General features: G+C 37.8%; 2 protein-coding genes across 4 annotated transcripts in view; both read left to right on the top strand.

Annotated features, from left to right (window-relative positions):
• Positions 1–22,303, top strand: part of LOC104435785 (disease resistance protein RPV1-like) — a 48,934-nt gene extending 26,631 nt beyond the window's left edge. The window contains exons 8-9 of one of the 2 annotated variants that reach the window (XM_039312893.1): positions 21,615–21,678; positions 21,893–22,303. The gene's annotated coding sequence lies outside the window, so the exon portion shown is untranslated. Of the gene's footprint in view, positions 1–21,614; positions 21,700–21,892 lie in introns of both variants that reach the window. The other variant, XM_039312892.1, reaches the window with a different exon arrangement.
• LOC104432020 (disease resistance protein RUN1-like) lies at positions 4,972–17,973 on the top strand. 2 transcript variants are annotated; one of them, XR_005551316.1, is made up of 7 exons: positions 4,972–5,478; positions 5,579–5,645; positions 6,726–7,528; positions 9,936–10,029; positions 13,776–14,087; positions 14,184–15,743; positions 17,124–17,973. XR_005551316.1 is itself a non-coding variant. In XM_039312898.1 (6 exons), exons 3-6 carry the CDS (start codon positions 6,897–6,899, stop codon positions 14,628–14,630), a joined length of 1,485 nt encoding a protein of 494 aa, XP_039168832.1. In that variant the 5' UTR covers positions 4,972–5,478; positions 5,579–5,645; positions 6,726–6,896; the 3' UTR covers positions 14,631–15,854. The 2 variants fall into 2 exon arrangements, 1 of the variants encoding a protein (XP_039168832.1); XM_039312898.1 differs by lacking the exon at positions 17,124–17,973 and having other exon boundaries at positions 14,184–15,854.
• Positions 22,304–22,535: the final 232 nt, after the last annotated feature.

Below are 22,535 nucleotides of genomic sequence, written 5' to 3'. Positions count from 1 at the left end.
TATCTTCGGCCACACATGCCCAGCACCTCCTGCCCTGGCGTCGAATGAAGTTGTGGGTCAACAAGTTCGTGTTGAATCTCCTATAGATGTGACTGAAGGCCCCCGAACTGTTGTCTTTGGTACGAACTAGGGCATGGGTGGGAGGAGTGATCTTCCCTAGCAATATTTAGGGCCCATTGGTGGCTGTTCGGATGAAGGTCGAAGGCAGGCACTACCTATGGATGTGACTGGTGCCCATGCAGCTATTCCTATTCCTGAACCGTAGGCTTCTTAGCCTTCTACAGGAGCTGAATCGAGATGCAAACAAGTAAAAGGAAAGAAGAAAAAAAACCCTCGTGCCTAATGATACTGCTAGTATACCTACTTTAGGCGGAGGTGCTCAGCCTTTGAAGCTGAAGAATCCTATACCAGTGAAAGATGTGCCTCCCGCCCATTCTGATAAGCCACAGGTTTCCGCCCCTGTGAAGGTTATTCCTCTTGCTCCTTTTGAAAAGACACAGCAATCCTTGAATGCCTCGAAGCCAAGTAGTGGCCGTCCTCTTCTAGTTGCAGGCAGGTTAGAGCCTCTTGGTGCTTCTTCTGCTTGGCTGAGATCGGGGGAGCTAGCTGGTGGTTCGGTCAGTGATGAGTATAGCACCTCTGATGAGGATGATCTTTTGTCTCCTTGCCCTTCCTCTCCGACCGCCCCTCTTGATCATATGAAGCCTTTATCTAATCAAGACAAGCCGTTGACACTTTGCCCGGTCCCCCCGTGCTCCGGTTTATAATCGACGCGGGCCTAGTAAAAAGAGGTAATCACTCTCCTTATGTTTTTTGGGTGTTCATAGGTTTTTGGAATATTTGGGGACTTATGAATCCCCTAAGGAGGGCTGAAATAAGAAGTTTGGTTTCTTTGAATAACCTCTGTTTTGTTGGTATCCTAGAGACTAAGGTCCCGAAGTCCTTTTTCATGTCCATTTCTGCTAGCCTTTTGACTAGTTGGAGTTGGGTGATGAATTATGATTACTCTCCTTGTGGTAGAATTTGAGTTGGTTGGAATCCAGCTCTGGTTAGATTTAAAATGTCTTCTATAAATGCTCAGGCAATCTATGGCAGCCTGACTTCTATTTTGTCCAGGGTGACTTGCTATATATCTGCGATATACGGCAAGCATACCTTTTTGCGCCATCGGCCCCTTTGGGCAAACCTTGTTTAGAAGAACATCTTGCAGGATTCACCCTGGCTAGTGATGAGTGACTTTAATGCTATTAAAGACCTGAATGATTGTATGGGTAGCTCAGATACCTGGATTCCCTAATTCGATGAGTTCAATGATTGCTTGGCTCAGATGGAATTGGAGGATCTCAGGTATGTTGGTCTTCGATTTACCTAGTCCACCTTTTCAGGAGTGAATAGGAAGCAAAGGAAAATTGATCGGGTGTTGGTGAATTCTAAATGGAGGCACAATTTCTCTTACTCATAGGCTTCTTTCCTAAATCCAAGTATTTCTGACCACACACCCGTGGTGGTTAGAGTGCTACATTCGGTTCATACAAGGAAGCCCTTTAAATTCTTCGACTTTTGGATGAAGCACCCAAATTTCAACTCTATTGTTAAGCAAGTTTGGGACAGTCTTGGAGTTAGGGTTCCTATGTGTAGGCTTGTTTGCAAGTTAAAGGCTCTCAAAAGCCGACTTAAGCTGCTCAATAGAGAGTCATTCTCTGACATTTTCATGAGAACGGCTGAAGCGAGGAATGCCCTTAGGCTTATCCTGCTTGCCCTCCATCAAGACCCATCCGGTGTTTCTCTTGTTGAGTGGAGAAGGATCAGCGTTGGTTGTTTGTTGATTTGAGAAGTCAAGAGGAGTCGTTTTACAAGCCAAAGTCTAGGATCAGATGGCTCCAGGAAGGTGATAAAAACACTAAGTTTTTTCACCATTCTATAAACAGAAGATAGCTTCGTAACAGAATTCTCTCGGTCAGGGATCCTTCCGGCTCACTGATCACTGATCTAGATCGGGTGCAACAAGTTTTTGTTACTCATTTCATCGACCTCCTGACACCTCAGGCTGTCCTCACGCCTTCGTTGCAGGAATTGTGGGCACTTATCAGGCGTCCTCTCTCGGAGGAGTAGGTTAGTGCTTTTTCTCACCTTGTGCTTGATTCTGAGATTCGTGATATTTTATTTTCCCTCGCTAGAGGTAAGGCTCCTGGACTGGACGGTTTTACAGTTGAGTTCTTCAAAAGTTGTTGGGAGACTGTGGGCTCGTTGGTCTTGGATGCGGTTAAGGACTTCTTTTCTTCGGACAAACTCTTGCGTGAGGTGAATAATACTATTCTAGCTTTGGTGCCCAAGGTTCCCAATGCTTGTGTTGTTTCTGACTCTAGGCTCATTGCATGTTGTAATACCTTATATAAAGTCATCACTAAGATTATTGCCAATTGTCTAGCAGCTGTTCTTCGGGACCTCATAAGCCCTTCCCAAAATGCATTTGTTAAAGGTAGGAAGATAAATGACAACATTCTTCTAGCCCAAGAACTTTTTGCGGGTTTTCACCGGGATCCTCATCTGCCCAAGTGCGCAATTAAGGCGGATTTCCAAAAGGTGCATGATACGGTTGATTGGGATTTCCTTGAATCAACCTTTATAGCTTTTGGATTTTCCACTTGGATGACCCGGCTCATTATGGTTTGTGTTCGTACTCCAAAGTACTCCATCTCCATTAACGGGGAGCTTCATGGGTTCTTCTCTGGTAGTCGAGGCCTTCGACAAGGGGATCCTATGTCTCATTATCTTTTTACTTTGGTGATGGAGGTTTTCTTTGAGATTCTCGTTCTCGTGCCTCGTATCCGAATTTAAGTATTTTTGGAGGTGTAAAGCTCTAAAGCTATCCCACCTCTTCATGGAGTGGCTTATTGCCGAATACAAGTAAACGTGAAGTCTTCCTTGCAGGCGAATCCTCTTCTCTTCGGAATTATATCCTTCTGGCCCTTGGTTTTCAGGAAGGTAAATTGCCGGTGAGGTATTTGGGGGTTCCGATCATCACTTCAAGGCTTGGCAAGACGAATGGTATCTCGCTCGTTGATCGCATCTCGACTAGGGTTCAATCTTGGGTCCAGTGGTTCCTTTCATTCGCAGGTAGACTTCAACTGATCAGGTTAGTCCTTTACTCCATTCAATGTTATTGGGCTAGTGTGTTTATTCTTTCGTGTTCGGTGCTTGATTGCATAGAACAAATTTTGCGGCAATTTCTCTGGAAAGGTCCTACACTTGGTTTTGGTGGGGCAAAAGTCGCTTGGGAGGAAGTTTGTCTCGCGAAAGTAGAAGAAAGATTGGGCATTCGTAGGCTGCTTGACTGCAATAAAACTGCAATGCTCAAGTACATTTGGATGTTTTTTACTGATAAGAATTTGTTGTGGTGTATGTGGATTCACATGATTTTCTTAAAGAAGGAAAAATTTTGGGCTTCTCGTGTTCCGTCTGTTTGTTCTTGGGCGTGGAAGAAGATCCTGCAGCTAAAGTGGGAGTTTCGGTTATCATTCCTCTGGGAAGTTGGTAATGGCTTCTCCGTGTCACTATGGTATGACCATTGGCACCCGAGAGGCCCATTAAATTTAATTTTCTAGGACTCCTTCATTGATAGATCGGGCTTCTCTAGACAAGCGACGTTAGTGGATCTCTTTTCACCTTATGGTGATGCTCTCAAGACTATTTTGGAAGCCGGGAATTATTCTCTTTCGGTCCTCTCTTGAATCCTTGATCGGTTTACCTGGCTTGGGAGCTCTTCTTGTGCTTTCATGGTAGCCTCAGCGTGGTAAGTCATTAGGAGGAAGAAGGATCGTGTTCATTGAGCTTCGCTTATATGGAACGATTCGATTGCTCCTAGATTTCAATTCAACTTTTGGCTAATTAAAAATCGCTTAACCACCCAGGTTCTCCTTCTCTCTTACGGTAGAATTGACAGTGGGTTGTGTGCTTTTTGTAATACCAGATCGGATTCTATTGATCATTTGTTCTTTGATTATCACGTCTTGGCAAGTCTCGCTTATTTTTCGGCTGCAAGATGTAATCTTCCATGGAGAAATAGGTCCTGGTCGGAGAATCTCCTGTGGGCCCTGAAGTTCCTTCTTGGTAAGGATTTCCTCCATTCCATCGCCCGTTTCTCGTTTAGAGCCTTGTGCCACCTGATTTGGAAGAAGCGAAACCATATTATTTTTCGGGGGGAGACCTTGGAATTGGCAGCTTTGACGAACCATCTCATCAAAGTGGTCAAGGACAAGGCTCTCACTTTCAACAATGTGATAGACAACCCTAGAAACATGAGACTCTAGCGAGGTTGGGGCTTCGACTCTTCCATCTTTGGTTGCATTCCTGGTCCCCTTGCCTAGCGATCTCCTTCTTGCGGTCTATTGTTGCTGCTGTTGTTATACTACTTGGCTTGCTGGTTGGTTCCGTTGCCATTGCTGCTTTGGCCGTTTTGAAGACTAAAGACTATCGGTCCTTACTTCTTCCTCCATTTTGGCTCTCGAGGGCTTTCGCTAGCCTCGTTCTCTTGTTTGTTGCTTAGTTGCTCATTTCTTGTTTGGGCATTCTTTTTTACATCGGTTCCCCTTCACTCATTCCGACTTGTTGTCACTTTGAGTGAAAGTTTCTAGTGCCGATCTTTTGTATATTTGGTTAAAGCTAATTATAAATTCTTATCATTACCAAAAAAAAATCATTTCTAAACAAAAATTATTCTCAAAAACAGAATTGTTATCTTAAATTCTCACTTCATTTCTAGTAAATAATATAGAGGAACAACTTAAATGAGCTTCAAAACAAAGAACGTCCAAAAGAGATTGTGGGGGACTTGAAACCTAGTTCCGAAATAGATACTAGTGTAGTTGGGCTTTAATGATCCAAGCTGTGGTTTTATTTAGGTCTCCCAGTCCATGGGTGAAGCATAAAAGAGGTAGTGAAGATAGCACGGCCCAGCCTTCTTTCACAGTCTCGTTGACTTCCCAATGGGGCAGGATCTAACCCCAAAACCATCTGAACTGCCGTGAGGCAGTCAGATTCTATAGTAGATACGCGTGCCCCTCTTTTCTTTTTCCCACTTCGCAGCAAACTCCAGAGCCTCACAAATTGCCAGGGTTTCTGCGTGGAAAGCTGATTGGAGTTTCACCGCTCGAGCGAAGCCACCAAGCAGTACACCGCGGGCGTCCCTGCATACTTCAGCCACAGATCCGTCGTTTGTTGCAGCTTTGAAAGCTCCGTCAACGTTTATCTTCACCCATCCTAGATCCGGCGGTCTCCATTTCACAGGTATGTCTTTTGCTGTCCTGGTGTGTCGCTTCTGCAGTGGGATCTGATCTTTGAAGTTTTCTTCATCGCAAGCATATCGGCTACAACTCCCTGCGGATCTGGCGTTTTTGCTCGAAATACAGCGTCATTCCTCTCTTTCCTGATGAAACAGAGAGCTTCGCTAACTATTTCGGGTTCGGGGGCTTGAGGAAGGTTGCTTTCATACTCCATAAACCGCCGATCCATGCTTGTTAGTCCTGTACTTCGTATTTGTACCCGTAGTCGTTGATCCGACCATATTCCTTTTGTCCAGGCGCAGAGCAGGAACAAGTGTTCTGCTGTTTCTGGAGTCACTTTACATAGGGAGCACATGGGCTTAGGTAAGACTCTCCTCTTGGCTTAATTTTCTTTGGTGGGTAGGGCATTTTGACAAAGGTTCCACATGAACACCCTGATTTTGGGGAGGGATCGTAAATTCTAGATTTTGCTCCATAATGCTTTGGGTTTTTGGTATGAGGATAACACTCCACAATTTCAATTAGTGACATTTTAGTATGGATTGCTGGTATATAAATAGCATCGATAATTCATTTAGCTTGCATTGTTACAAGTTTCTATTGTAAAATGGAGTAATTATAAAATCGATCACCCCTAATTTATGATACCATATTAGCAATTCTCTTTTATTTTTGGTTTTTTTTTTTCATTGCCGTGTATCGAAACTTGCTCTTCCTGGGTAGGATTGCCTTGGATTCTCCTGTGCATTGAAACTTCCACCACATGAAGGCAATCCTTGAATTATTGGTGTGTGCCAACTTGTTGGATTAGATAAATCAAACCAATAAAGAAATATATGTATGATAAAGAAAAGCAAAAGCAAAAAGGCATTTAGATTTATTTATGAGATTTGAAGGAGAAATTAAGGTTTGACAAAAAAAAAAGAAGGGAAAATTAAGGTAGAATGAGAACCAAAAAACATTCTTCTCATTGTCCTTGGGTATAAAAAAAAAAATAATATATATATATATAGCAATATGATAATATTTATGATCATCGACACACGTAAACAACATAGTTTTTTTTAAGGATACGTGATTGTTATAATACAATATTTCAGTATTAAAATGAAGATTATCGGTTTGATAGTATAATATTCACAAGGCTCAAAGTAAGAAGGGTAAATTCCATATGGGATTATGACCAAAAAATTCCAAAGTGGGATCAAGAGCTGAAATATAATTAACAAAAATACCTCCTCTTATGGAAAATAAATGAACAAAAGAAAACGATAGTTCAATGGTGCAAGTAGTGGAGTGGACTAAGCAGGGAACTGTTCACTGTCCTGACACTTTGATGTTTTTATCTATTCGGAGCACTTGTTTGGAAAATATTGGACTGGACGAATCTCTCTCTCTCTCTCTCTCTCTCTCCTTTCATCTTCTCCCGCAAATCCATGTCAGTCTCGTCATAAGTCTCTCTACACTTTTCATCTTCCGAACAAATCTGCGGCTTCATGTGTATTGATATTTTAGCAGACCACAATAGAAGAGGCGAGAAGGCATTCCTGTTTTTTTAGGGGCATTCTAGTTAGGGCTTGAAAGCTGAACTCAGTGGCAGAGTCATAGGCCGAAATGCATCATCGCATTAAGAGGAGGAAAACTAATGCGAGTGGAAATGCAGAGGATGTTGATACCGGTGCATCTGGTTTGATGACTGTGCTGACAGAAACTAATTTCGTTGGATCTAGTTCGTCTTCGACAGAAATTAACACTAATGCATCTAGTTCTTTGATGGTGTCGATTGGAAACTGCTACGAGGTGTTCTTGAGTTTCAGAGGCCCAGATACTCGACATAGCTTCACCGATCACCTCTACCATGGGCTCTTCAAAGCTGGAATTCACACTTTCAGAGATGATGATGAGCTTTGCCAAGGCGAGGACATCAGACCAGAGCTTATGGCAGCCATCACGAATAGTAAGATCCTCGTCCCCATTTTCTCTGTGAATTATGGTACAAGCAGTTGGTGCCTGGATGAACTGGTTCAAATAATGGAGCGCAAGAATAATAATGGGCAGATAGTGGTGCCTATATTCTATAAAGTGAAACCAGCTGAAGTGCGATATCAAACCGGGAGGTTTGGAGATGCATTTCATGAGCATGAGAGTCATTTGCGTGAAAGGTCTTCTTTTGACCCAACGACTTTGGAGAAATGGAAGCAAGCACTCCTTGAAGTCAGCAACTTGAAAGGATACGAAGCCGATGGGTAAAATTTCTCACCAAGGCATTCTCTACTTTCTTTTAATATGTGTGGTGGTTTACTGGTTGTTCTGATTCTCACCCGCTTCATTTTCATTCTATATATAAATAGAAAGATCATGTTGGCGGTAAGATCCTGCGAAGCATGAGTTCGATAAATTATTCTTTTTTTTTTTTTAGTGTTTTGCTTTAATGATATTGACAAATATACTTATAGATTTTATTGGTATGATCCCATTCTCTTGAATGATGAGATTTTTTGATTGAGTTTTTACCCTTGTATCCAAAGATTTTGTAACATTGTGCCATTTTTTTTTTCATGTTTATAGTGTAAGTCACACTAGTCATCGTCACAAGCTTTTCTAATTACATATTTATTTGAGATTAATAGTACAACTTATTGGTGATTTTTATTTAGAGCTCGTAACATCATATCGTGCATAGTGATTGTCAAAGGCATAATTCTTTATCTTCCCAAGTTACATTTATTAAATCAAATATTGTTGACTAGTTGCTATTAAAATTATTTTACAAAAGAAATGTTTCATTAGTTATAGATGATGATGGAAAATAAAAAAAAAAAAAAAAGAAAAGGATTATTTATATTATATATTTGTTTGAATAATTTTCAATGCATTTCCTATCTTCAGCAAGTAATTTCTATCTCATACACCTAAATATATTGAATCAATGTTCTTATTTTGGGAAAAAATTATTCTTCTACTTAGATCAATTAAAATCAAAGAACATAGTTACTCAAAAGGAAAACAAAGTACAAGAACTTATCATCCCTAGAGGCAATGAAAACTGATAAGAACACCAATCTATAATGATAACACAAGTAGAAACTTGCAATCGTGTAGAATTGTGCAAACAAGGAGAAATCCCCTCGATTGCATTCAAGTTGTTCACAATATCACAATTTGAACGGCTTTTTGGATTGGTATTATAGGATTTAAAATCGTTTCGCACCAAAGTTATGACCTATTTATTGATTGATTGTTGACTCTCACACTAGGTTGGCTTATTGGATTTTTTATTATTCAAAGGCTCTAGAAAGTTTTCAAAGTTACGTCCACATCATCCCTAATATCTTTAACAAACAACGAGTCTAAAATTTGGTTCAAACTCATAACATATACAATATTCAAGGTTCATAAGTGATGCCCTCAAGTTTCTTCTAATTTAATAAATTAATGTTGGGAGTAATAGTGGAAGGGGGCATGTCATGTGAAACAACCACAAGCATTTCTCGAACTTTTTTCTTAGCATATAAGATAATATATGGAGGTGTGACAAAAACGATTCTTAAATTTTTTCAATTTATCCCGGATTCGTTTATTACTACATTCTCAATAGATAAACAATATAAAATTATTGTTGCCACATATTTGAACTCTTGTCACATTTGACAGGTCTGAAGCAGAGTTGGTGAAATCGGTTGTCCGTGAAGTGTTGAGTGAACTGAAGAAAAAGCTTGAGTTGATTATTTCGAGAATTTGGTCAAAATTGATAGTCATTTGAAGAACATTATGGAACTTCTAGATGATAAATCTCATGCCCTCCTATTTGTTGGCATCCATGGAATGGGAGGCATTGGTAAAACTACTCTTGCTAAAACCATTTATAACGAGCTATCCAATCAATTTGAGCATCGTAGCTTCATTGCTGATATAAGGGAATCATGGAAGCGTGGTGCTCATGACTTACAAAATCAGTTAATCTCTGATATATCGAATCAAAAAAATGAAGTTCGTAATAAGGATGAAGGGATTAATTTCATCTCCTCCAGGTTTAAAGATAAAAAGGTCCTTCTTCTTCTTGATGATGTGGATAATGTCGATCAAGTGAAGTGTTTGGCTGGTAATCATGATTGGTTTTCCTTGGGAAGTAGGATCATTATTACCGCCAGAAACAAGAGAATTCTTGAATTAGCAGGGGTGGACCACAACTATGGCCTTACGGAATTGGATCCTGATCAATCATTGATTTTGTTTAGCAAACATGCGTTTCGAAAGGACTTTCCTCCAAGTGAATTTGAGGGCCTCACTCATGAAGTTGTATCCACCGTTGGAGGACTTCCCTTATCCCTTGAGGTTTTAGGTTCATTATTGTGCGGAAAAGAATCAAAAGAATGGAGAGAGATGATAAAAAAGTTGGAAAATGACCCTTGTATAGAAGTGCAAGAAAAGTTAAAGATAAGTTACGATGCATTAGATTATGAACAAAAACAAATATTTTTGGATATTGCTTGCTTTCTCATTGGCGTTGACAAGAGAATCGCATTCTACATGTGGGACGCTTGTGACTTTTTTTCCAGGGGAGAATATTGAAGTATTGAGATTTATGTCATTAATAAAAATTGGAGATGATCTTCAGCTCCGAATGCATGACCAATTAAGAGATCTTGGTAGGGCAATTGTACGTGAGGAAAACCAGCAACGGCCTTGGCACCGTAGCAGGTTATGGGACTCCGAGGAAGCCTTGAAAATGCTCAAGAGAAATGAGGTAACCGTTTCTCTTCTTTTGTTCCCTTAGTCCATGTTCTCTTGCTATAGTGTTGGTCGTCAATTCAGTGCTTGCTCTAGTGAACATAGAACTTTCTAATATTGGTATCCTTGTATTGTCGACATGATTAGAAAGTAGGAGGTTGCTTCTCTCTTAGTAAGTATAGCAGCTTATCTAAGATATTTCTTAAACAAGTGTATATTACAGAGTTATCTTCAAGAATGAGGTACTTTCAAACTTTTTATATATTGATTGGGGTACTCTATATTGACAAAAATCTTGAATATCTATATTGATTTAGTTGCGTCCTTGACACATGCAATAAATAACTTGACTATACTACTGTAAACCGTAGTTGATCGGGATATGTAAATCATATGTTAGAATTAATATAATAGGACTAATGATGCCCGCATTTCTCATGAAATTTCAGTCACTATTCCATAATAGAGAATGGAAGGGATACTTATTTTATACATTAAAGGTCAAGGAGATAAATACTCTAAAATTCTATTATGTATTATTAAGCGTGAGATTGTATTTGCATTTGTGAATTAATCATGATTGCGACTCTGCTCTTTTTAATCCATCATTTGGTTTGACTCTAGTTGTTGATCAAAAGACTCGCACTTTTTTACAGTCTCAACATGCGCCGTATGTATAATCACAAGAGCCAATTCATAGATTAACAAGTTTGAAGCCGGTGTCAATGTATTATGTCTTTCGTACTACATGATAAAACAAACTAACTAAGCAAAAGAAAAATGAATATGCTGTATATTTTATATACAAATATAATGGTATAACTAAATTTTACAGCTAAAAAGGTAAAGTTTGATATAATTATGTCAGTATTCTTCCATGATTCCATTTCGTTCTTCATCCATGGCACTATCGTAAGTTGAAATCAGAGTGGTTCTGCTAAAAATGATATAAGTTCTTCTTTTCAGTTTATTTCAACATTGAATGAAAATATCCGAAGTTATTTTCATATATATTATCTAAATTACAAGCAGCTGAAAGAACCACAATTTGCACCACTTCCGGTTGAAAAACAAATGCCAAATATCCTTCTTTATTTTGAAAAAGTACTGCTACCCCTTGTTGGTCCCAAGGGACGAAGGAGGCTGGGTTAGCCACTCACAACTCTCAGCCTCTTCCTTTTACAATTATGCTGAACCTTTAGAAGGACCCTCCAGCGTAGGCTCGATCGAAATGCCACTTGAGATCTATCAAGGAAATGAAGAATTTCCTCCACATCCTTCTTCTCAAGTGTTGCACCTAAAGTACATTGTAGAAAGATTGCTTGTACAAGACGTCCTATAACATGGCAAAGCGACGTGAGAGGTCACCCAATACTCTCCTTTGTTGAAGTGTTTATGCAAAAAAATGCATGCCAAGTGCGAAGCAATGACAAAGGACTAGGACGCCTTACTAAATAAACAAAAAAATGAAAGACATTAAAGCATAATTGAAACACACTCGCAACTCACCCGTTGGATATTAATGAGTACAGACCAAATAAAAGAAGTACGACTTTTTGTGATTGGGATAAAGATTACACAAGTTGAAAAAATCCTAAAAGGACCCAGCATTTTGAATGTGGAATGAAGATGACATTACCTTCAAACTCATCCTTTTACTCATGGGACAAAAATGACGCCCGCCATCAATTCTGCCTATTTTCACTTTAAATCACCTCGAGTCATTCGACATAGCTCATTGTGCGGATATGCAATGGCACTTTTTTCTTTACAAAAAGCCAGGAATTTTGTAACAAATTGTTAACATGATTATAAAGTAAAACACAACATCCGTTTTGGTGTGGGTTGACATGGGTCACTGTGTACGTTAGCACAATGAACAATGTAGCTCATCCATGGCGATTTAATCATTATAATAGTTGAAATTTGTACTAGGTGTCAACTTTGCTCTACAGCCAAACAGTTGGCCTTTTTTTGTGTATGTGTGTGTGTTTGAAAGGTTATGTTATCTTTGTCGTAGATGCTGAAGGTTACACTTGATTGATGTTTGAAAGGTTTTGCGACTTTTGTCCGAGTACAAAAGGTTGGCTTAATTTCGGGATTCGGCCACACCCTACCTATCCATTTTTTTAAGTTGAAAAAGGTTACACACCACGCAAAGAAGTCTTGAAGATAGATTGGGCATTCTAATATTTGAGAGGGAAGTTAATGAGGGAAAAAGTCCTGCTAACATAATAGTCTTTGGGGTACTATAATAATTATAACATGTAAGCCACATATTCTTAAATGAGTGAATGTTACAATAATTTTTAATTATCTGTTATTTGTTTTTTTGTGACCTACAACCAACTGTTAATCTTATAGTCAATTAATAATAGTCACTTGAGCATTTCTTTGAAGCAATGACTAATCTGAGTAGATTACTTATGTTGAAGATTTCTTCCTTTTTCCTTTTTATAGTTACTCTTCTCATGGATTTCTTTTGAGTGTTGAGATCTAAATCCTTCCCAAATTATTATGTTGTTCACGTATGAGTATCCATGAAATCTTGTACAACATTGTGAAGTACAATAGCAAAATTTCTGGTTCTAAGACAATGACATGTGGAAGTCCATGAACTTTCTGTATTACTTCTTGACTTCTTATGCAAGATTATTATTATTATTATTATTATTTTGTGAAAGCTTGCTACAATTTGGTTCTCAGGAATAACTATTCTATTTCCATTCTATTTTAATGAAGCAATCATACCTTCATTTGATTAAAAAATAGATTAGAAATTACTATACTGTCAAAATGAGGAGTAGTTGTTCCTGGGGGGCCAAGGAATAGCTATTCCATGTAGGCTTGTAGCCAAGAATAGCTTCAATTTTAACATTTCTAAAAATGCTTTGCACTTTCCACAATTAATTTTTTAATATGTTTATTATATTTGAGTAACTCGGTTATTTATGATTATGATTATATCAAATTGTAATTTATATTTAAACTAAAATTTATGATAAAATCACAAGTTGTAGAGATTATCAATATAGCTAATAAGTTATTTATGATTATGAATATATCAAATTGTAATCTATAGCTAAACTAAAATTTACAATAAAATAATAAGTTATAGAGAATATTAACATAACTAATATTATTGTCTTAGTTTTTTATGATTAGAAAATAAATAATTAATAATATTTCAAGTTACTACCAGTAAAAAAATAAGTACATAATATACTAATATAACTACTGTCACAATATTCAGTTTCTTGTAATTAGTTATTACTCCAATGGAAAAAAAGAGTATGTGTTATATTTTTTAATTAAGTAGCACAAGTCGAGTAATATACACAAAATTAATGTGAAATGTACATAGAGAAAAAATATATTTCTATTAAAATAGATCAAATCAACTTTTGATTTTGCACATTGCAATTTGATTAAATTCCTTGCATTGCACGCTTGTCTTAACTAGTATGGTAATGAAGCTATAGTATGGGGAAGAAGAAGATTACAAGTTGTAAAGTTTTTACTTTGAATGAACCATGACATCATAATTCTTTTTGAGATCCGAGTTTATATGGCCAAATTTCAAAATGGAAGTTGACATCCTTCACTTTGTTAGCCTTTATAAATATTGTTTATTGGCATAAAAAGAAAAATCATATCTTCGCATCTTGAACACATTAATGGACGTCAATCACAATACGAACAAATAATGTTAGATTACTTTAGTTGGATTTAGTATTAATAAACGTTGATTCTGGCTTATAGGGAACGGACAAGATTGAGGTCATTGATTTGAGTAAAGGCAACTCCGAAGGCTCCGGCAAAGTAGCCAAGCAAGATGGTGACGTTTACACAGCAAAACAATTCAAAAAATTGACAAATCTAAGATTCCTTTACATGAAAGGGGCACATCTCAGTGGAGATTTTGAGGGCTCAATGGAGGAGTTAAAATGGCTTCGATGGCAAAAATGTCCTAGGAATTTTGAAGTAAACAATTTTCACGTGGAGGAATTGGTTGTACTCGAATTGCCATATAGCAAGATAAATGAGAAATGGGAAGGATGGAGTTTTTTCATGGTAAGAACTAAAGTCTTTTTTTCACCCCTTTATATGCTTTCTTTTGGATCGTAATTCTACACTCCCCTCGACAATCATTTTTATTTTTTTTACCAGATGGCAGAGAAGCTCAAATATCTCGACCTTTCATATTGTGAATCCCTGGAAGATACAGACTTCCTCTTAGCTTTTAAGAAGTTGGAGGTTCTCATCCTCAATTGGTGTAAGAGACTGAAGCGAATCGACGCTTCAATTGGAGACATGGAGGCCCTCCTTCGCTTGGAGCTGGGTGCGTGTTTCCACCTTAGGGAGCTTCCAGAAAAAATAGGTAAATTAAAAGCGCTGCAGCAACTCGATCTACGGCATACTACATCCCTTTCTGCATTACCAAATAGCATAGGGTCTTTGGAGAATCTAGAGATTCTAGATATTTCTTACAGTGGCATAGAAGAATTGCCCAATGGTATTGGGAGTCTAAGAAAGCTTCGAGAGTTACATGTTTACGGTTGCAGAAATCTGAAAGGGATAATGGTAGAAAGCATGTGTAATCTTTCTTCCCTATGACTCCTTGATTTTACAGACTGCACCAAGCTCTAATCATTGCCGGACCTTCCTTCCGGCTTAACACGTTTGGGCGTCACCTGTACAAGTCGTAAATTGCCTTTGCTTTCCCACCTAGCCTATCTCAAGGAACTACGACTTCGGGATTGCGGATTTCTCCGGTGCATCCAGGAGCTTCCATCAACGCAATTAAAGTGTTCATAATGCTCCCAACCAACGGACATTGAAGAAGTGGAATCACCACAATCCCTAAACACGCCCTTCAGGTTGGAATTCTTGGAAGTCTGGAGCTGTGGATCTATCAAAATGCTGGACGTTTCACAGTTTGTCCATCTAAGGACATTAGATGCCTACGATTGCGAGAATCTACTTGAAGTTCGAGTTCTTGACAAATTGATATATTTGGAAAGCTTGACTATTGCATCCTTTGATTCAATCAAATGGTTGGACCTTCCAAAATTCGAGGGTCTGAAGAAATTGCATGTTGAGAGCTGCGACAAATTAGCCGAAATTCAAGGCCTTGATAGGTTGGAGTACCTAGAAGGGCTAGATTTCAAAGAGTGCACTTTAATGGAAAGGCTATACCTTCCAAAATTCGGGAGGCTAAAGGAATTATATGCTGGATGTTGCAAAAACTTAGCCAAAATTCAAGGGCTCAATAGTTTGGAGTATTTGGAAAAACTATCTATCTAGTGCACTTCAATTTGAAGGCTAGACCTTCCAAAATCTTGAAGTATGAAGAGATTATGTGCTACTTCGTGCAAGAAATTAGCTGAAATTCAAGGCCTCGACATGTTGGAGTCCTTGGAAATGCTGCATATCTCTATGTGCACTTAAACTCAAAAGGCTACTTCTTCCAAAATCTGGGAGTCTGGAGATATTAGAAGCTAGAGACTGCATAAACTTGGTTGAAATTCAGGGCCTCGAATAGGTTGGAGTTTTTGGAAGAATTGAATATCTTTGGATGCAAGTCGCTCAAAACAATTCCGGAATTATCTGGAATGCGGATTTATCGATATTATCAGATTACATATGGCACATATGGAGGAACATGTCCATCCTTATGGACGACTCGGATGAGGAATAGACCGGAAGGATCCACATTTTCTATTGAAGGTAGATAAGGTAGATAATCGACCTATGCTCTTTTGAAATCTACTGCCCATTTTTCATTTGTATTGTATTTCCTGCGTGCAATATCTTTCAAGATTTATGATCTTGTCATTATTTTTTCCTGGTTGATAGTGTCACTATTGTTTTCTTACTTGAATTCAAGGAATCCAAGGGAGATGTTTATGGAAGTTAATGTGTGCTTTAGCAAAATGGTTCTGCTTGTCATGCCAAAAGAGCGGAAATAGATGATAAGGCTTTCAAAGCGCATCATTTGACATTAGTTTTCAATTAAGATCCTTCATCCTATGCAGAAAAATAGAGATTCTCGACATTTGATTGATTTTGGAATGCTGGAAGTACTAAAAAACTGACGTGTATAGGTTTTTGATAGCATGCCAAAGGTCATTGTATAGGTCTAAGAAAATGCTAAATGAAGGACCCTATGTGGCGATCCTTCTAACGTGAGGTTTTAGTTTGCTCTACAATCATGATGCAATTCATGACTGCATATTTCTAGGGTGCACATAAGAGTGAATTTATAGTGCAAAAGGAGCATGTTGATAGGGCATCCCTTAGTATGCATATGCTTTTGACTTGGGATAAAATTTGCCCAACCATTGTGTTCCACCCATTTTATCTCACAGAACTGTCTTCATTAGCAGATTAAGATAATCATATTAGTTTAGAAGTGCTAAATGCAAGCACAAGCTCTTCGCTAGTGGTGTGGTCGTGAGTGAACTAGCAAACAAGGTAGAAGCGAAAACATCTTGAAATATTTTGATTGATTGAGAAAATTACAATTCGAATTTTTCTTTCTATGCATCCATGTTCATTTGGTTTGAGTCCACAATATACCTACTCCAAGCCTCCCAAAGTATGCATCTTGATGTTTGTAGAGTGGGTAAAGCCATCTGTCATATACCTGAACTATTGAGTCAAGCAATACATTAACTAGAATGTCTTTTGACATAGTCTGCTGTGCTGTGAAATGATTGCTTATATTTTGCATAAGCTCTTGTTAGAGCACTTACTTGCTGAAAAGAAAAACACAAGAAGCATTTCCATAAGTTTCATGAGGAAACTTTTCAGTATCCTATACGCCATTTGAAAACTGTCTTGCATTAATTCTAACGCATTAATAGCACATAATGATAAGGAAAAGAATCATACTATGTCCCACAAAAGCAAGCATCTTGAGTTGAATACACTATGCTAATTTGATCAAAGCTTCTGTGGTTGATGATGTTAGAAGCCCCATTAGTTGGATCCAAAGAGTTCAAAAAGAATATCAAGTTTGACGAACAGAGTTCCATACACTTTGGAGTATTATTAGTAGTCCGTTGACGTTAGTTGTTGGATTGATTTTATATGACTCTCTAGCAGGATTTGATTATCATTCCACCGGTTGATGTTAATGCTGAAATATCCAAGAGAGCTTTCACAAGGCTATTCTAAAAGGAGTCGAAATCATAGAAGGATCAGGAGTTTGATGTTTCTTGAACTTCTCCGAACCTTGACAATGCATCCTTGGAATGATAAAAGGTTGTTTGCATGTTGTCAAGCCACGTTTCCTCTGGGCTCTTTGAGCTCTATCCTTCACAAGCCCTCTTTTTGCTCGTATCCTTGTGATTTGTTCCAGCACTAGTGCTGTGTTTTCGGTTGCTCACAGAGCTTTAGCTATGGAAACTAGCAAAAGGACCACTGTGCGTCATGCTTCTGTTTCAACTTCAGTTCGAAAAACCACTAGCTTCTCAAGTTCGGCTCCCAGCGTTCTTTTGCGACCTAATGGGCGGTCAACTCAACTATTCCGACTCGGTTTTGTGAAGTTTGCTTGATTTTTATTGGCAGGTAAAGATAGTGGAGTGGAAACTAGAGAAGTGTTTGCTGGCGATGGTCATAGAGGACTCGAAGTTGGTGCTTCGTTGCTTCTATTGGCAAAGTTTGTGAACAGTCTCCTTGTCTTCGAAGCAAGAAAGTTGGTTAGCTTAGTATTCCTTGGATACTGCGTGGTATGGACAGCTTAGTATTTCCTTCATGTACTCTAGCAACTATTTTGGTAGGCCTTCATTGGGTTGTGCTATTCATTTATGTGCCAAAGAATTCTAATACTGTGGTGTGATGGAACTTTGTCATGCTTTAAATGTCAGAATGATATGTTGTCAAGCCTAGTATTGTTTTCATCCGCTCTAGCACTGAATTAGTTGCTAAATTGATGATGTGCAATTGTAAATGACTCCTGGTTTGTGGTTAGTTTTTCATTTCATGTCATCTTGCTACAGTTTTCATAAATACTTAAGAGCACTTCAAATAGATAAAGGTGACTCAAGTTAGGGTGGTTTGCTGGTTGTCAATCGTGATTCTTTTTTTTTTGGTTGGTCCAGCACTATTTTAATGATCCACATGGTAACAAGGGTTAAAATTGATGGGTTGATTATCGTTCCTCATTTTTGGAAGATAAATTGTAATTTCTTGCTCTTTTTGCCTTGATGTATTCTGTCAGGTCAGGTCAAGTCAGCAAGACGTCTTACACACCATGTTATGCCTCAGAATTACTGCAATTTGGAGGATTTAGGGACAGTGAATATTTGCAAAGGACACTTGCAGGGAATTTAAACATATGGAATAGACAAATTAGCAAAAGAATGCATCTTGATGTTTGTAGAGTTGGTTAGGCCATCTGTTATATACCAGTACTTTTGAGCCAAGCAAGACATTAGCAGAATGTCTTTTGACAATATCGGCCGTACTGTAGAATAATTCCTTATTTTGTGCATAAGCTCTTGTTAGTTCATGTACTTGCTAAAAAGGAAAACTCACGAAGCATTTTTGTTAAGTTTCTTGAGGAAACCTTTCGGTACCTTATATGCCATTTGAAAACTCTCTTGCATTAATTCTAATGCATGAATAGCACATAATGATAAAGGTAGGAAATCGTACTATGTCCCACAAAAGCAAGCAACTTGAGTTGAATACACTACACTAATCTGGTCAAAGCTTTTGTGGTCAATGATGTTAGCTACCCCATTAGTTGGATCCAAAGAGTTCAAAAAAAAATATTGAGTTTGACAAATAGAGACTTGTAAACTTCTTCATACTACTAGTAGTTCATTTGATGTTACTTACTGGATTGATTTCATCTAACTCACTGGCAGGATTCGGTTATCATGCCACTGGTTGATGTAAGTGCTGTAACATCCAAGAGAGCTTTTGCACAGCGCTTCTAAAAGGAGGAAAAATCATCAAAGGATGAGGAGCTCGATGTTTCTTGGACTTCTTTAAACTCTAGCAATGCATCCTTGGAATGGTAAATGGTGTTTGCATGTTGTCATCCTTCTGGGTACACCAGTTAAAGTGTCCATTAAAATAAATAACTTGAATTTGGGAGGGGGAGATGGGGATGTCATTGATGCTAGATAGACTAGGTATGTTGGATGCAGAAATGCTTAATGCCCACATGGAGTTGGTAGGTTTAGGCCCTGCAGAATACCATCCCAATGGTGTCAAGCATCTATATAGTTTTCCACATATTTCTAATTTTGTTTCTCAAATGTAACTCTTCTTCTAGCTCCTCTTCTTCCTCTTTTTTAATGATTGAGCGTCCTTACAAGGAGATATTCCATGTATACTGGATTGTACAGTATAGGCTGTAAAGTTTCTCACATGTTGTACTACTTGAAGTAAATTTATCCATCAGACCCAAAAAAAATAAAATAAAATAAAATAAATTTATCTTCTTCTGATTAGAGAGGGGCATTTTGTTGCATCATTTTGATTAATCAAGTTCACTGGTGGGAGTTTAACTTACTTGTTAAGAGGATATCTCAGGCTATGCTACATACTTGTATGACAATTTGGTCGAGAGGGATAATGTAAGGAATCGAAGAAGGCGCAGAGACTAGGAGTGTAAAGGTTGCTGCATCCGAGTATCTTCTGTTCTCATATGACTTTATCTCTTGGTAATTCAAATTCATAAGAGCTTAGGATTAGATGCTTATCCTTGGCAGTTCTTGCTATCTATTCTCAATGGAAAAAGTTGGAGAGGAGGCTTTTTTTTTTTTTTTTTTCGTGAAACATCTAATGCCTCATATCGTCTTCTGGATTTGGAGAACATGTTGAGTGCACTATACTACTCGGGCCAACCCTTGAATGCTTCTTGTTGAGATCGTCAATTGTAGATACTTGTACCCTTGTGATCCTCACCCGAAGTAAGCTTTCATGGATCCACTCCTCCTCGAGGTTCAAAGTGGACAACAAGATTCGTTTTTGGATTGAGATAATGGATTGGAGGCTGCCAAAAAACTATAGATTTCCATCGCTGTAGATGACCTACTAGCCCAAAGAAATCCCATATAAAGTAACCAATATTCCTCTCAGTTATCTTGTACTATTATGACACTTTGATTTACTTAACAAATTTTGATCAACATTTCCTGTTTACCGTGCATTCTCTATCTTCCCTTTTCTTCTATTAATTTTATTGTGAAGAAATTATTCACTCTCTCTCTCTCTCTCTCTCTCTCTCTGTTGTTTTTCTGGTTTTTTTAATTTTTATTTTATTTTTATTAACCCACTTTTCTTTGCACATTCATTGTGTATCGTCAATGCTGCTTCTTAATTATTCTAATCTACTCCGGGTAAACGTATAACATCATTATGCTGAGGTCCTGTTGTCAAGGTTGTTGTCTTGGGACTTGAAGATGGTACGGTTTCACTGCATGATGTAGAAGTAAGTTTTCCATGCTATTGCTGAACGTTACCCTCATTACTTCTCAACAAGAAATTCCTTCTGCAAGAATCCTTTATCATCAAAATGTGTTCTTCTCTGATCTCTCTTGAGAAATTTTTTAATTGCTCAAAAGCTGAATGATGCAATGCAAATAGCAAGCTTGCTGAATGAACATTCAGCTGCTAATAGAGATGGAAATCCATGTTTACTGGTCATGTTTGCCAATGTCGAGTATATATGGACTGCTAGATAGGTCAATTTGAGCAAGATAAGCTTAACAAATCTTATTAGATCATTGAACATGGCCATTTGTTAAACAGATGAGCAAATTAGAAGAGATATATAGCCCAAATGAATTGTTGTTTTCACGTGTCATACATTAATAATAGATTCAATAGATATATACACTCTAGGAGTTTAATCTAATTGATGTGGCTAATTGCATTATCATGTAGGATAGGAAATTGTCACCTTGTTTCTTCCCTTCTTCTCTTCTTCTTTTCTTCTTCTTTTTTTCTTCTTTTTTTCTTTCGCTGATGTTGTCCCGATGATTGAAAATGCTTCAAATGTTGATGACAAATTTCAGCATAGCATTTGCAAAGGTCGAGCTCATTGTGAGGATCTACACTCTCGGTGATGGTGTCAATAGAAAAAAGAAAAAAATAATATGTGACATGGTCATTTTCAACAAATTAGTAGTTTATTTTGAATATTGAAACTCAAATACGTTCAGTCAAATTAAAAAGGTTATGGTTTAGGTGACTCCTGAATGATAGAATTTGTATGTGCTTTAATTATGGTTGTGGGTGGAAAAGTTCATAAATAATTGGTTATGTCATTAAGCTATAGCTGTTTAGTCATGAGTATGATGGCTACAAATTGGTTGATACTACTGCATTTCTTTCTTTGAGACTTCCACAAATTTATTAACCATCATCTGATTTATGGACTATGTTTTGCTTGGAAGAGGGTTTGTTTTTACATAATACATAATGAATGTTATCTTACCAATCTAACTTTCTTTACTTAACTATGGATATGTGGTGTGCTGCTTTTTGTATGCTAGTGCTTGCAGCAGTTATACATGCTGTGGTATAATAGTTTCTAACGTGGCATGTATATTAAGTAGAATGAAAAACTATTACGAGGCTTGAAGTCCCATGCAGCAGTTGTGCTGTGTCTCAACCGGGAGGAAGATGCCCAAGTGAACAAGTTTGCATCTTTCAACTTAAGGTTGATATGACTTGATCTTGATTCTTAACAGACAATATTTCATTCTTCATATCTTCCATGTTTTTTCTAATGCTTTGTTTGCAGTTAAGTTTCAAACTAAGAATCTTATTTCACTATCCAATAGCTTTAATATTTTCTACCTTGATATATCTTGTTCAGTTAATAAGATGTCTTAACCTCGATATTGCATCAGAGAAACGATGCAGAGAGTCAGAGAACTACTGCAGTTTGGAGCATTTGGGGACATCGAATAATTGCAAAGGACACTTGCAAAGGAATTTCAACAGATGGAACACGGATATCAGCAAATGAGTTAGAAAACTGAAATGTGATAGAATCTTGTTTGCTTATAAAAGCTCTGAGACCTGCTTGATAGTGCTAAGCTTTTGCTTCATCTCTATATCTTCATTATTCTCATATCTAAGAGAACCAAATGTTTGGTTTGGACTAATCTATACTTTGGGTTGAATGGTTCGAGCAATGTACTCAACTAACGAACCATACATTTGCACGTTGAAATCTCTCATCTGAGATTGACTCGCTTTTTCATGTGTCATTGTTAAGTGACACATCCGATCCAATGGACAAAATGCATTCTTGTGTAGAATGTGTCTAGCAAGATGTATGGTTTCAAGGTAGTAATCAAGAACATAGGCTATATTCCAATCTCAGAGATTTGGAATCCTCAAATAAATGGTAGGTTTAAGATAAAGGAGATTTTACCAAAAAACAAACGTCATGAGATTATGTTCACAATATTGTTAATGGATTTTGTATCTTTAATAAAGATTATAATGTAGTCTTTTAATTTAATGATGTATAAACATTCAAGAATT

This window comes from Eucalyptus grandis, chromosome 5 (assembly GCF_016545825.1).
Source record: "Eucalyptus grandis isolate ANBG69807.140 chromosome 5, ASM1654582v1, whole genome shotgun sequence".
NCBI classification, from domain to species: domain Eukaryota; kingdom Viridiplantae; phylum Streptophyta; class Magnoliopsida; order Myrtales; family Myrtaceae; genus Eucalyptus; species Eucalyptus grandis.
This window is presented reverse-complemented; position numbering and strand designations above follow the sequence as displayed.

Bases quoted from the DNA above. Each gene is read 5' to 3' on its own strand.
- LOC104432020 (XM_039312898.1), top strand. From the start codon at position 6,897: ATGCATCATCGCATTAAGAGGAGGAAAACTAATGCGAGTGGAAATGCA. The intron at 10,030-13,775 runs GTAACCGTTTCT...TCTGGCTTATAG, and splicing joins AAATGCTCAAGAGAAATGAG to GGAACGGACAAGATTGAGGT. The intron at 14,088-14,183 runs GTAAGAACTAAA...TTTTTTTACCAG, and splicing joins AAGGATGGAGTTTTTTCATG to ATGGCAGAGAAGCTCAAATA.